The sequence below is a fragment of the Odontesthes bonariensis genome, chromosome 12 (assembly GCF_027942865.1).
Source record: "Odontesthes bonariensis isolate fOdoBon6 chromosome 12, fOdoBon6.hap1, whole genome shotgun sequence".
Lineage (NCBI taxonomy): Eukaryota > Metazoa > Chordata > Actinopteri > Atheriniformes > Atherinopsidae > Odontesthes > Odontesthes bonariensis.
In genome coordinates, this window is record NC_134517.1 from 36,714,155 (window position 1) to 36,729,216 (window position 15,062).

Sequence of the window (15,062 nt, forward strand, 5' to 3'; positions counted from 1 at the left end):
CACAGGAGCGTTCATAAAGGTGCTCTCCTTCAGGCAAAAACTGCTTTATGCTGAAAACAAATAAAAATTTGAATGCATATTGTTCCCAGCTCAGTCCATCCTCCATCTGCAGCGTTTTTTACATGCACAATGCATTGTGGGTAATTTTAGAACACAGAGGATACACAGAAGCATCCTTAAAATGTCACGACCTCAGAGGCAGCGTCCGAGAAATGCGTGACATGAAAGATCCTGAGAAGTAGATTCTACTTCTGAGATGGTTTGGGAGGCGGAGCCTTCAGTTATCAGGCCCCTCTCTGTGGAACCAGCTGCCAGTTTGGGAGGCAGAGCCTTCAGTTATCAGGCCCCTCTCTGTGGAACCAGCTGCCAGTTTGGGAGGCAGAGCCTTCAGTTATCAGGCCCCTCTCTGTGGAACCAGCTGCCAGTTTGGGAGGCAGAGCCTTCAGTTATCAGGCCCCTTTCCACCTTTAAGACCAGGCTTAAAACTTTCCTTTCTGATAAAGCTTATAGTTAGGGATGGCTCAGGTGACCCTGGAACATCCCATAGTTAAGCTGCTGTAGGCCCAGCCTGCTGGGGGAGCTCCCATGATGCACCTCTCCATGTACATGTGACATCATTGTTGTCATTAACTTGTGTTTCTCTCTCTCAGCAGGCGTCTCTGGCCTGGTTTTACGCTACTTGTTGTCCCCTCTTTCCTGTCCTCTCAGCCCCCAGCTGGTCCAGCCAGATGGTTCTGGTTCTGATGGAGGTTTCTTCCTGGTTCTGGTTCTGATGGAGGTTTCTTCCTGGTTCTGGTTCTGGTTCTGGTTCTGATGGAGGTTTCTTTCTGGTTCTGGTTCTGGTTCTGATGGAGGTTTCTTTCTGGTTCTGGTTCTGGTTCTGGTTCTGATGGAGGTTTCTTTCTGGTTCAAAGCAAGTTTTTTCTCTCCACAGTCGCCTCGTGCAGCTCAGGACGGGAGATTGGATCAGAGAGAAGCTTCAGTTAATCTGCTGGTTTCCTTACATTTGGACTCATTTGGAATTTAATCAGTTGGATTTGATTGTTCAACAATGAACCGGATTCTGATTGGCTCTAATTGGACTGAACCTGTGAAGTGACCTGAGATGATATTTGCTGTGCTTTGGTGCTTTATAAATAAAATCAGGCCCACTTGCTGAACTCGCTGCAGACTGTCGCCTCTCTCATCGATTTAAAGGTCTGAGGAGCACTTTGCACATCTTAAAGCAGCTTGTTCCGTATAAACCTGGGAGTCGGGTGTTACCTGACAGAGGTCCAGCTTCTGAGACAGAAGCCTGGTGCTCGGGTTCGGGGGCCGGTCCTCCCTGTGTGGCAGCAGGACGTAAACCTCCTCCAGGAGAGACGACGCCTCTGGGAGATTTCCCTCCGTCAGCTTCTTCTGAGCCTGGAGCAACAAGCCCTCTGCCCTGCTCACCTGCTCGTGCACACACACATGCACACACATCAGGACACGATCTCTGATTTAACCGCTCTCTGAAAGCTCAAACCTTGAAAGCCTCACATCACTGAGGCTCAGCTGCTCGATGGAAACTCTGAGGACGTCGCTGAGGCAGCCCAGAGCCTCGGTCCACAGCAGCTCCACCAACAGACCCGCTTCCTGTGATAAGCTCCCCGTGTTCAGCTTCTCCTCCAGCAGCAGCTGTGGATAAAACAGCACAGATCAGAGCTGAAGCACCGATCATGTTCAACACGCTTTGGGCTGGTGCGGCCACAGTGAATGAGCCGATAGACAGACACCTCAGTGTGAAGCATCACGTTCACAGAGGCCAGCAGAGCCATGACACTTTGTCCTAATTACACAGTGTGCCAGGTTGTTGTCCGAATCATACATATTGTTTGAGGTTAGGATGAGCTCTCTCTAGATCAGTGTTACCCAACCGGGGGTACGCGGTGCATGGGGAGTTTTTTTTTTTTTTTTTTTTTTAAAGGCGTTACACAAGTGTTTAGTCCCAAGCTCGTAATATGTGGACAAATTAATGTCTGCTGTGGAATTAATGTCTGTGTGTGTATTTATTTAATACAATCTTAAAGAAGATAAATCTTCTCAGCATGGGCCTATGTCACTAAAGACAGATTATACTGCAGTAGTGAGTATTTTGATAAAGGTTTTGTTTCAGATATTAACTATTAAAAAGCACTTTTATGGAGGACTGTTAATGAAGGAGACTCCAGTTTTGTGATGAATGTTACATGAGTTAGGCCTGTTAATGTATTCTTAAAAAAAATGAGAAATGTTACTTATTTAAGTTAGATAAAAAAGGAAGATTATTTTGATTTAGTATTTATATTATTTTGGTTAATTATTTATATTTCAAGAAAATGTTTTTTATTCTTATGTTGAATTCAACTGAGGTTAAAAAAAAGAGAGAAAGCCTGAGAATTTTATGTTCAAGTTAAGGATATTAAATAAATGATTTTCATGTAATAACCACTGTGTTGCTCTACTTTTGGAGAATCATCGCACGCGTTGTATGTGTGAGGGGTACTCAGGCCAAAAGAGGTTGGGATACACTGGACTAGATAATGGCGAAAACGAGGCGCCGGCCTCGGACAGTAGGTGCGGGAGAGAGATTGGGTTTTGGCCACGTACGCATTGAATGATACAGAATAGTATAAAAGATTGTCACAAACTGAGGTCAAAGGGAATTTCCGGGCATTCTGAAATGCACTCGTCTCTGTGACGGTCTGTTCAATAAATTCCCCATAAGAGGCTGACCACCGTGCGTCCGACTCATTTTTGGTGGGAGAGACGGTTCACATACTTCCTGTGTACCACGGGATGTGGTTTGTGTTCGTGCGTTTAAACTGTCATTTGTGTCCAGGTTTTAAAACAAAAATGAAGAACAAAAGAGTGAAAACAATGTTCAAACACCTACTGTGACCTCATGGTGTGGGGAAATATTCCGGGTCCTCCCCCATGAAAGACTTAGTGCAGTTGTGAAGGGTAATGAGAGGTCCTTTAATGAGGTGTGGGCTCCTCTGCTCAACTATCTACCTGACAAATTGACTCAGCTCGTGACGAGGGGCGGGTCTTCCGTACAATGGCCACGCCCACCTGATATAAATCTGTAAGGGTCTTTTCTTGCAGTTACATACCACCATATTTAATTATTTTAAGTCTGCTTGATGTATCACTGTTTACTCTGTGGGAGGCTGATGTGACTTGGACTACATTAATGGGAGATGTGTATGTATACAGAGCAATATGAGGAGGGTGCCTGTTTGCACTGTGGGGGCAGATGGGGGGCAGTTAACTGGAAGATTTGTCTGCTTCGGATAGATGGATGGCAATATTTTACTGTATTTTGTCTATCTTTGTTTCTGACATGATGGCAAAATGTATATTTTGTGTTTCTGCTGAAAACCAATAAATATAAAAAAAAAATAAAAAGAGTGAAAACTGAGTACGTGGGGACCAGGCGTGTTGCATCAGGGGGCGTGTCTGAGTCTGACCTGCTGGAGGGGGGCGGAGCCCAGGCCCGAGGCCTCTGGAGGAAGGCCGCTCCTCTTCCTCAGACCAGCAGCCTCCAAGGTGTTCCTCAGGGCCTGGAACACGTCCACAGCTTTTTCTGAGGTGGACGGAAACACCAGCTGATCCCTCAGCGCCGCCTTCTGTTCACACACACAGAAAAAGGTTTTTTTCTTCATCCGAAGATGCTGATCATTCCGTCTCCGAAGAAACCAGAACTTCTCCTTTCATTGGACGATTTGTGTCCAATCGAACTTCAAATAAGGTTTAACGCTACGTTACTGCTGTAAGCAGTTTGCTTTAGGACCAACCAGAGTGACGCCTCACCTCCGCGCCGTCCTTCCGATACACGACCACGCGATAGCGCCGCCCCAGCTCTGTTCTGACGCTCTGCAGCTCCAGGACGCACCAGCTGTTCATCTGCACACACGTCTGCATCAGCAACCATCAGCAACGGTAACAGAACCAGAACCAACGTCCAATCAAACAGCTTCCTCACCTTTTCAAAGATGGCATACTTGGCCACCTGGAAATCATCAGGATACGCCGGAAGGTCAGAGTCGGTTTCTGCGTAAACTCTGAAATTTAAACCACAGAGACACAAAAAGTCGGCTTCGTCTCACAGGAAACGATTCGACGTGTGAACATCAGCCTTCAGCTCAGAATATCCCCACTGACAGCTCCAACCTCACTGCCTCCAGATGTGTGAAAACAGCTGCTCACTCTGACCGACACAGCAAGCGATGCTACCTCCACCCTTCAGTCTCACCTGGACTGTGAGGTCTTTAGCCATCGCTACAGCTAGCTTTAATCCTCCAGCAGCTGAACATCTGCAGCGAGTCTAAAGGTTTATTCAGAGGGCAGCAAACTGCGGCCGCCTCGAACCTGAAAGGATTAGTCCTGACCAGTGTTGGGAGTAACAGCGTTTAAGTATAACGGCGTTACTAACGGCGTTATTTTTCCAGTAGCGGAGTAATCTAATTAATTACTTTCCCCATCGTTACAACGCCGTTATCGTTACTGAGAATATAAAGTGGCGCGTTACTACAGTTTGGTTGTAGGCTTTCGGCTCCACATCAGATGCACGCTGCCTAGAGAGAGCAGGGGTGGGGATGATGTCACCGTTGCAAATGCGATGATGATTGAGGGAACCGGTGTTTTATTTATCCATTTTTCCTCTGCTTTTAACTGCTTATTACTTTTAGAACATTTTAACTTGAGTCCAAATCCTGTGGGCTGGATCTTAAACTTCTGAATAAACAGGACACAGAGGGTCAGAGTTGATGGGTTTTTATCTGACAAAGTGTGCTCTTCCACAGGCTCACCACAAGGGGGCGTGCTCTCACCTTTGTTATTCATCTTATAAACCAGTGATACTCACTATTTATTTCACCAGAGCCACGTTGGCAGCAGAATCAAGGGCAGAGCCACTTTTACCACAACATACTAAAGTCCCCTTTTGCAAATATGCATTTCTACATATGAAACATCCCACAGAAAAAGAAACAACACAGCCAATACATTTTCAGTTCAGACCACATTTACTTTAATACTGGGATGAGCGGAACCTGGCCTGCATGTGCTCGACTTTCTTCATGTTGTATTTGTAGTTGTTGTAATCATAGTGAGACATTCAGGATGAGCATGGTTTCTGTGCTGGTTTTTGCCCTTTTTTTTATTTTTTTTTTAAATTTGAAAATTTTTATTTAGTTTTTGTTTTCCATACAGGTGAACAACCACAATTCCACATTTTTCACAATATCCTTCCCGTATTCAACAAAGTATTGTGCCCACATTCTGTATCTGTATTGAAGCATTATAACCTTTCTTTCCTTTATGTACTTCAACCTGCCCTAACACTTTCAGTACCTGGCATTTACTGTTCGTTCTTCCAACCTGTCTCCTAATTTTCCTTCTTCTCATTTAAATTTACCTGCAAATTAACTATATACAATCTGCAGCTATGTAAGGGTTCCTCCTGTCCCCGGGGTTTTATTCAACAAAATCTGACCTCAATGGTGAAACAAAATCCAACCAATTTTTCCAGTAATTCTTAAATTTGCCAGATTCTAATCTGATGGAAAATGTCAATCTTTCCATCATAAGTATTGTGCATTACGTCAACCCAATCTTCCCTTTTAGGCTCCTCTGCCTCCATCCATTTCCTTGTAATGGCTTTTTTGCTAGCCACCGTCATGATCCCAAACATATATTTATCGGCTGATCTTGACAACCTTTCCGGGTTTTTGCCCTTTTTAATTAAAAACCGATCCATTGTGCCTGCATCTCGCGCTGGCTAAAGGAGCTAGCGTGCACTGCGGTCAAGTTTTAGGTGGTTTAAGCGGGCTGCGTTGCCAGGTTTAACAGAGCCTCCTTTAAGCCTTAAGTAATACTTAATAAAAATACTTAATACTACAAAAACGCAAACTTTAAAAAAAAATACTTAATACTGTGCAGTATTCGCTGTATGTTATTTGAAAAAATGTATTGTTATTGTTAGCATATTTTTATAAGCTACTATGAGAGTGCAAGCCATCAATTAAAGCTTGAGGAGCCGCACAATGAGGATCTCTGTTATAAACTAATATGTGTCAGAGCACTGTTACCAAACGCCTTATCTCACAGGATGCAGATGACTCTGTATTGTTAGCCTGCTGCAGGGACATGAAAACGACCACGGCCCCTGAGCTCTTACCCACATCTTAATTAAACAAATACATGAAAAATTGATTTTAGGAAGAATACCGAAACACCTGAACCTGTTAGGATCAAGTCATTGGACAGGTGCAGTCCATTGAATATCTGGGGACAATCATTGACTCGACCCTGAACTTTAAAGAGAAGTGCAAAGCTGTGAGCAGGAAGGGACGCCAGCGGCTGTTCTGTCTGAGGAAGTTGTCCCATTTCCTCATTTATAGCACCATGATGACACTCTTTTATCATGCTTTTATTTAATCTACTTCAAGTAGACTTTTCACTTGCATCGTGGTTCGGAAACTTGTCCCTAATAGAAAGGAGGTCACTCAACCAGATTATTAAAGGGTCAGGTCGGCTGATCGGGGAAACACAGCTGGGCTTGGAGTCGCTGTACATGAAGCAGATGGACCTGTCCTCAGTTAGTAATGTGTGTGAGATGCCTTCTCCTGTTTTCTGCAGATCACATCTACCTACGGGGTACTAATAAAGTCGACGTGAACTAAACCCAAACTGTTAGCAGTGTTGTGCGACACACCTGTGGACAGAGACATGATACTGTTCCCACCTGATCTCATCCAGAACATTCCCACGTCTCTCTGCAGTCTCCGTCCTCTCAGTCAGACGGACAGCTGGGACCGGACCTCTGGACCGCTCAGCTGCTGGTTTACCTGCTGCTGCTTTGGACTCTGCAACACAGAGGTCACACAGAGGTCAGGCAGAGGGCAGGCAGAGGTCAGGCAGAGGTCAGGCAGAGGTCACGCAGAGGTCACGCAGAGGTCAGGCAGAGGTCAGGCAGAGGTCAGGCAGAGGGCAGGCAGAGGGCAGGCAGAGGTCAGGCAGAGGTCAGGCAGAGGGCAGGCAGAGATCAGGCAGAGGGCAGGCAGAGGGCAGGCAGAGGTCAGGCAGAGGTCACGCAGAGGTCACGCAGAGGTCACCCGTAGGAGATGCATTTGGGCCGCTGTGCGTTTACATTCTGACAAACCTACCTCTGTCGGCTGTTTGTGGGACTAAAAATCTTCGTCTAATTCAGTGATACTCACTATTTATTTCACCAGAGCCACATTGGCAGCAGAATCAAGGGAAGAGACACTTTTACCACAACATACTAAAGTCCCCTTGTGCAAATATGCATTTCTACATATAAAACATCCCACAGAAAAAGAACCAACACAGCCAATACATTTTCAGTTAAGACCACATTTACCTTTAAAGATGATAGAGAATGGTTGAATGGGGCATTAATCCTTGTTCTGTGATGTGATATGTAGCCCAGAAAAAATTGGTTGGGTCTGTAATGGCTCAGAACCTCCCTAAAAGGCTCTCTGAAACAGCTGTTACTATGCTGGGTTTAGAATGCGTCGTTTGCCCTTATTGGCGTCGTTTCAGAGCTTATCTGGCAACCTCATTATGAAATGCAGGTAGGTGTTGGCGCTATTCGGCTGCCGTTGCTTGATTGGCTGCCCTTGCTCTCACTGAAAACAGAGCTATAGAGTAATACACTGACTGGAAACAGAGCTATAGAGTAATACACTGACTGGAAACAGAGCTATAGAGTAATACACTGACTGGAAACAGAGCTATAGAGTAATACACTGACTGAAAACAGAGCTATAGAGTAATACACTGACTGAAAAGAAAGCTCATCAGAATCAGAATTCGTTTTATTGCCATTGTTAGTGAACAGTGTTCACTAACTAGGAATTTGCTGCGGCGTAAGGTGCAAACATGTAACATAGGACATAATAATAAAAAATAAAGAATAAAAATGTATGAATATAAAATGTACGAGATGTGTACAACAATACACAGTATCCAATATACAGAGCAACAACAGTGCAGCTTCATTAGTGCAATTTTAATGATGGTAAAGTGACTGGGGCAGGTTAGGAGGTGATTATGAAGTGTTAATAAGTCCAACTGCAAGGGGGAAAAACTGCTTTTGTGACGGGAGGTTCTGGTTCGAATGGACCGAAGCCTCCTGCCCGAGGGGAGTGGAGCAAATAGAGAAGGGTCAGCTGAGATCCGACCTGCTCGGCCGATAGTCCTGGAGACGTGCAGCCGATCAGCTTCTCAGCGGAGCGCACAGCTCGCTGCAGTCTGTCTGTCCCTGTCGGAACTGACCATCTACTGAGCAAAAACGGATTGGCACTTTTTCTGGGGGATATTCAAAAAGGGGAGTACTTGAAACAGAGGTTCTGACACTTGCTGGCACTTCGTGTGTACTCCCCACAGCGGGGAGACTCAGAACTAACACCAAAAACCTGAAAAAGAGGACTTTGATTCTCTATCCCCTTTAAAACTGGGATGAGTGGAAGCTGGCGTGCATGTCCTTGACTTTCTTCATGTTGTATTTGTAGTTTGTTGTTGTAATCATAGTGAGACATTCAGGATGAGCATGGTTTTTGTGCTGGTTTTTAATTAACTCATTGGCTGCCAGCCATTTTCAGCGCAGAGAGAGCCATACTGCCAAGTGTTTTACAGTATTTTGACTGATTTTCCAAGACCCAGAGAAAAGTGTGTCTTATGACTATGTACACACCGAAATTACCAAACGAAAGAGTAGACTCTCTTCTTTCATCAGGAAAAAAAAGTTTGTTTCTACCATTTTCAGTCCTTTAGTAATAGACAGTAGAACATAGGTTGGTTTCACCAAAAACAGCTGTTTGACCCAAAAAACGGCGAAAACGAGCTTTTTTTTGTGCAAAGTGGCACTGCTGCCACCTTGCGGGTAATTTTGCCAGTATATTCTGTGTTTAGTGTCTACAAGCCAAAGATTTAGTGACGAACTCCGCTAGATTGTTCCCCAGCCCGCTCCGTTAAAAACGCAATTGACGTCTATAGACGTCTTTGACACCGAAAGAGTTAAAAACCGATCCATTGTGCCTGCATCTGGCGCTGGCTGAAGGAGCTAGCTGCTCTGCGGTCAGGTGTGAGGTGGTTTAAGGGGGCTGCGTTGCCAAGTTTAACAGAGCCCCCTTTAGGAAACACCATTAAGCCTTAATTAATACTTAATAAAAATACTTAATACTGTGCAGTATTTGCTGTATGTTATTTGAAAAAATGTATTGTTATTGTTACCATATTGTTATAATCTACTATGCGAGTGCGAGCCGCCAAATAAAGCTTGAGGAGCCGTGCAGTGAGGATCTCTGGTCTAAATGAAGGAAGCTTAAACTCCCTGAACAACGGACGGGACTTCTGAGACCTTTATCCCACCTGCTGTGTAGTTGGATTAACAATTAAAGGATAAGACCGTTTTTTTGACATTGGGCCCTTGATTTCACATTATAACATGATGTTCTACTCACCCCTGCTTGTTGTTGAACATTTGGAGCTGTTCCGAAGATATTCGCGAGGCGTCTGGCTGCTCTCTTGAGATATTCGGCCATGAAACGGTTTCCTATGGGCAAGCTCATACAGGCACAAACTATGCTGTTTATAATTTATTAATTACTCTACACTAGCACTGATAACGTGGAGGTGCGTCGCTTACTTAAAAAAATCCGGGTTACTAATTTTGAATTTTAGCCGAATGAATAAATAGGCAGCAGGTCTGTGGGCTGTCTGTGGCAGTAGCACGACGAGGACGTCAGTAACACCCACTTTACGACAAAAAAATCAAAATTACAATAACCCGGATTTTTTAAGTAAGCGACGCACCTCCACGTTATCAGTGCTAGTGTAGAGTAATTAATAAATTATAAACAGCATAGTTTGTGCCTGTATGAGCTTGCCCATAGGAAACCGTTTCATGGCCGAATATCTCAAGAGAGCAGCCAGACGCCTCGCGAATATCTTCGGAACAGCTCCAAATGACAAACAACAAGCAGGGGTGAGTAGAACATCATGTTATAATGTGAAATCAAGGGCCCAATGTCAAAAAAACGGTCTTATCCTTTAACTGCAGAAGTGTGGGAGGACGAGGCGGGTGGCAACGGTGAGTCACTGCTGGGTGGAGATCAAAGGTGAGAAACTCTATGGCTGTGTTCCAAACCGCCTACTCCTCCTAACTTTAAAGGCCAACTTCCACTAAAAACCGGTTTAACTCGCTCCTTCTGAAAAAGGGTGGCTCACCCCAGTTACATACACATACTAGGCTTCCAAGTGTTGCGTCACCTCCACAGGCTGTGTTCCCGAATTTACAGAAACAATGCAGAGCCACGAGCGAATCAGAAAAGCCTGTACATTCTGCGTAGAACTGAAAAAAAGGCGTTGCCCACTTGGGATTATGCCCGCCCCCCTCGGACGGGCCCTGTAACTAAGCAGAAACCTGTCGTCTGTGGGGCTCCTCATTCCTCCTCATCGAGCCTCTCACTGCCACCTTTCCATCAACTACATTTGACACTGAGCATATACAGAATGTTATTTTCAGGAGTTGCTAAAAAAAAAAAAAAAAAAAGCAAATAACTAGCTTAACCTTTCCTTGGCTAACCTAATACTAAAATTCTAACGCTGCACACGAGACTTCATAGCCACCATGGCAAATTACATAGACCGGGGAACGTGTTTCAACAAGGGGTGGCCACAATCGCAAGAGGGGGTCACCAAAACTTTAGGTCGGACATGATGCATAGCCGAGGCTCTGCACAGTATACACAGACACGCACGTAATGCCATCAGTCATGTCAGCCAGCACAGAGCAGCGCAGAATAAAATGCACAGAAAGGTACCTCGGGGGTCGGAAGTATGTAGTATGTAGTATGTAGTATGCAGTATAAAGTATGTAGTATGTAGTATGCAGTATGCAGTATGTAGTATGTAGTATGCAGTATGTAGTATGTAGTATGCAGTATGCAGTATGCAGTATGTAGTATGCAGTATGCAGTATGTAATATGCAGTATGCAGTATGTAGTATGTAGTATGTAGTATGTAGTATACAGTATGTAGTATGTAGTATGCTGTATGCAGTATGTAGTATGCATGATGCAGTATAAAGTATGTAGTATGCAGTATGCAGTATGCAGTATGTAGTATGCAGTATGTAGTATGTAGTATGCAGTATGCAGTATGCAGTATGTAGTATGTAGTATGCTGTATGCAGTATGCAGTATGCAGTATGTAGTATGTAGTATGCTGTATGCAGTATGTAGTATGCATGATGCAGTATAAAGTATGTAGTATGCAGTATGCAGTATGCAGTATGTAGTATGCAGTATGTAGTATGTAGTATCAACTATATAGTATGTAGTATGAACTATATAGTATGCAGTATGTAGTATGAAGTATGTAGTATGCAGTATGCAGTATGTAGTATGTAGTATGAACTATATAGTATGTAGTATGTAGTATGAAGTATGTAGTATGTAGTATGCAGTATGCAGTATGTAGTATGTAGTATGCAGTATGTAGTATGCAGTATGCGGTATGCAGTATGTAGTATGCAGTATGTAGTATGAACTATATAGTATGCAGTATGTAGTATGAAGTATGTAGTATGCAGTATGCAGTATGTAGTATGTAGTATGTAGTATGAACTATATAGTATGTAGTATGTAGTATGAAGTATGTAGTATGTAGTATGCAGTATGCAGTATGCAGTATGTAGTATGCAGTATGTAGTATGCAGTATGTAGTATGCAGTATGCGGTATGCAGTATGTAGTATGTAGTATGTAGTATGTAGTATGCAGTATGGAAGTATGTAGTATGCAGTATGAAGTATTCAGTATGTAGTATGTAGTATGCAGTATAAAGTATGTAGTATGCAGTATGCAGTATGCAGTATGTAGTATGTAGTATCAACTATATAGTATGTAGTATGAACTATATAGTATGCAGTATGCAGTATGTAGTATGCAGTATGTAGTATGTAGTATCAACTATATAGTATGTAGTATGCAGTATGTAATATGCAGTATGTAGTATGCAGTATGCAGTATGTAGTATGTAGTATGAACTATATAGTATGTAGTATGCAGTATGCAGTATGTAATATGCAGTATATAGTATGTAGTATGCAGTATGCAGTATGCAGTATGTAGTATGCAGTATGCAGTATGTAGTATGCAGTATGTAGTATGCAGTATGCAGTATGCAGTATGTAGTATGTAGTATGCAGTATGCAGTATGTAGTATGTAGTATGCACTATATAGTATGTAGTATGCAGTATGCAGTATGTAGTATGCAGTATGTAGTACGCAGTATGTAGTATGTAGTATGCAGTATGCAGTATGTAGTATGTAGTATGTAGTATGTAGTATGCAGTATGTAGTACGCAGTATGTAGTATGTAGTACGCAGTATGCAGTATGTAGTACGCAGTATGTAGTACGTAGTATGTAGTATGGAAGTATGTAGTATGCAGAATGTAGTACGCAGTATGTAGTACGCCAGTACCTCGGCTTATGGGAGGAGCTCTTCTCAGTGAAGAAGGAGGAGGAGGAGGAGCTGAGACTGCAGGCCGAGCATCCAGCTTGTATTCATCCACAGGCAGAAGAACGCCCGCCTCCACGCAGCCGAACACGTAGTTCACCCCGACCACCGGCGTCTGGTGCTTCTGGATGCTTCTCAGCCGGTTGGAGCTCAGGCTGGACACGTCGCCGGTCACCACCAGAGAGCACTGTGGGAAACGTAGGCAGGAGTCAGACGGCGAAGATGGCGGCAGTCTGACAGCAAAGCGCTCAGGTGTGACGGCGCTGCCTCACCTGTTTGTTCACCACGAAGCAGACGCTGCCGCCGTTCTCCGTCACGGCTGATTTCAGCTTCTTCTTCTCCTTGAAGGTCAAATGTTTCAGCTCCAGCAGCACCAAGAGGTTCTCAAACACGGCCATGCTGAAGAGGAGAGGACTCATCGTCACACTGACCCCCAGAACCCCAGATGACCCCCAGATGACCCCCAGAACCCCACATGACCCCCAGATGACCCCCAGAACCCCACATGACCCCCAGATAACCCCCACATGACCCCCACATGACCCCCACATGACCCCCAGAACCCCAGATGACCCCCAGATAACCCCCACATGACCCCCAGATGACCCCCAGAACCCCAGATGACCCCCAGATAACCCCCAGATAACCCCCACATGACCCCCAGATAACCCCCACATGACCCCCAGAACCCCAGATGACCCCCAGATAACCCCCACATGACCCCCACATGACCCCCAGAACCCCAGATGACCCCCAGATAACCCCCACATGACCCCCAGAACCCCAGATGACCCCCAGATAACCCCCAGATAACCCCCACATGACCCCCAGAACCCCAGATAACCCCCACATGACCCCCAGATGACCCCCAGAACCCCAGATGACCCCCAGATAACCCCCACATGACCCCCAGACGACCCCCAGAACCCCACATGACCCCCAGACGACCCCCAGAACCCCACATGACCCCCAAATGACCCCCAGACGATCCCGAGATGATCGAGGCTGGGGGGGGGGGGGGCAGGACTTGTCTTGTATTGATAGAATAAATGCAGGTGGTGATTTAAAAAAGCATATATCTGCAAAGTTTATAGCTTCATTTATTTTTTTGCTATCGCCCCCCCCCCCCGTAACCTTAACCCCTCTCTGCTGAAAAAAAAAGGCGATTTTCACATTTTCGGATGTTTTTGTTGTATATAATGATCTGAAATGTAGACTTAATGAAGGTAATAACAAGCTGGAGTTGGCTGGATGTCTCGCCCAAAGTATCTACCTGAATTTAAACCCTCAATGGAGAGTGTGGAGCATGTTAAACAAAAGCTATTGCATCATACAAGTTCTACATTTCTTTACAACCCCCCCCCCAAAAAAAAAACAAACAAAAATAAATAAAACTTCATAAAAAATTCATGATTTATGCTATCATCCATCCATTTTCTATACCCGCTGAATCCGTCGGTCGGGTCGCGGGGGGGCCGGAGCCTATCCCAGCAGTCAATGGGCGAGAGGCGGGGTACACCTGGACAGGCCGCCAGTCCATCACAGGGATTTATGCTAGTGTGCCCATATTTTCATTACCGAATTGAATTATTACCATTATTATTATTATTATTTTAATATTATTATTATTATTTTATTATTATTATAAATAATAAACTTTATTTCACAGACTCAAGGTCCAGATAAGAATATGCAGTACATTAAAAAGACATTAAAAGACATACACCCCCCCCCCCCCCCCCCCCCACATACAATTGCCTTTTCCAGTATTTCCAGATGTCAGAATTGTATTGGGTGTCACTTTCCTTTATATTAGACACACACCTTATGATTCCATTTCTTGATAGATTTAATCTACACATAAATTTATATACTTGTAGTTGTAGTAGGGGTTTTCCACCAATTTTTTCAGGTATTGTGCCCCCCCCCCCCCCAGATGAGCTAACTGCCCCCCCACACATGCATTCTGCTCACACCCCTGGCCACCCAGCTCTGAGCGTTATTACCTGAGACTTTCTGTAAACACATGCGGAAGTAAACTCCTCCCAGCTGTCAGATTATCGCCTGAAACATCTCAGGAAACACGCACACACAGAGCGGGTGGAAAAGCGCGACTGACCCGGTTAAAGGCGGAAAACTGGAGGTCTGTGACGGTTAAAGTTGGAGCTGAGCTGATATTTACCTGTTTTACAGAGAAACCGAGCCGCAGTCAGTCCGAGTCACCGCCCGCAACCAACAGCAAGTTAACAAGTTAACAGCTGGACCAGCTGCGTCCGCTTCCGGCGGAGGGCTTTTCAAAATAAAGGTTGCTGAACACATCACAGCAGCTTTACAATCTTTACTCTGGCTTCCAGTCAGTCACAGAATAGATTTTAAAAGCCTGCTGATGGTTTACAATCTGTGATCTGTTCAGAGAATATAAAGCCAGCAGAGCTCTTAGATCCAAGGACTCAGGCCAGCTGGTCCAGTCCAGAGTCCAGACTAAACATGGAGAAGCAGCATTT

General features: G+C 44.6%; 1 protein-coding gene across 2 annotated transcripts in view; it reads right to left on the minus strand.

Moving 5' to 3' along the window:
* parp4 (poly (ADP-ribose) polymerase family, member 4) overlaps positions 1-14,818 on the minus strand; it is a 60,977-nt gene extending 46,159 nt beyond the window's left edge. Inside the window, exons 1-9 of one of the 2 annotated variants that reach the window (XM_075480315.1) lie at positions 14,741-14,818; positions 12,831-12,957; positions 12,523-12,745; positions 6,752-6,872; positions 3,989-4,067; positions 3,817-3,909; positions 3,474-3,632; positions 1,522-1,659; positions 1,264-1,434 (exon numbers count right to left, since the gene is read on the minus strand). In XM_075480315.1, the coding sequence (XP_075336430.1) occupies positions 1,264-1,434; positions 1,522-1,659; positions 3,474-3,632; positions 3,817-3,909; positions 3,989-4,067; positions 6,752-6,872; positions 12,523-12,745; positions 12,831-12,956 (1,110 nt within the window). In that variant the 5' untranslated portion in view covers position 12,957; positions 14,741-14,818. Of the gene's footprint in view, positions 1-1,263; positions 1,435-1,521; positions 1,660-3,473; positions 3,633-3,816; positions 3,922-3,988; positions 4,068-6,751; positions 6,873-12,522; positions 12,746-12,830; positions 12,958-14,740 lie in introns of both variants that reach the window. The other variant, XM_075480313.1, reaches the window with a different exon arrangement.
* Positions 14,819-15,062: the final 244 nt, after the last annotated feature.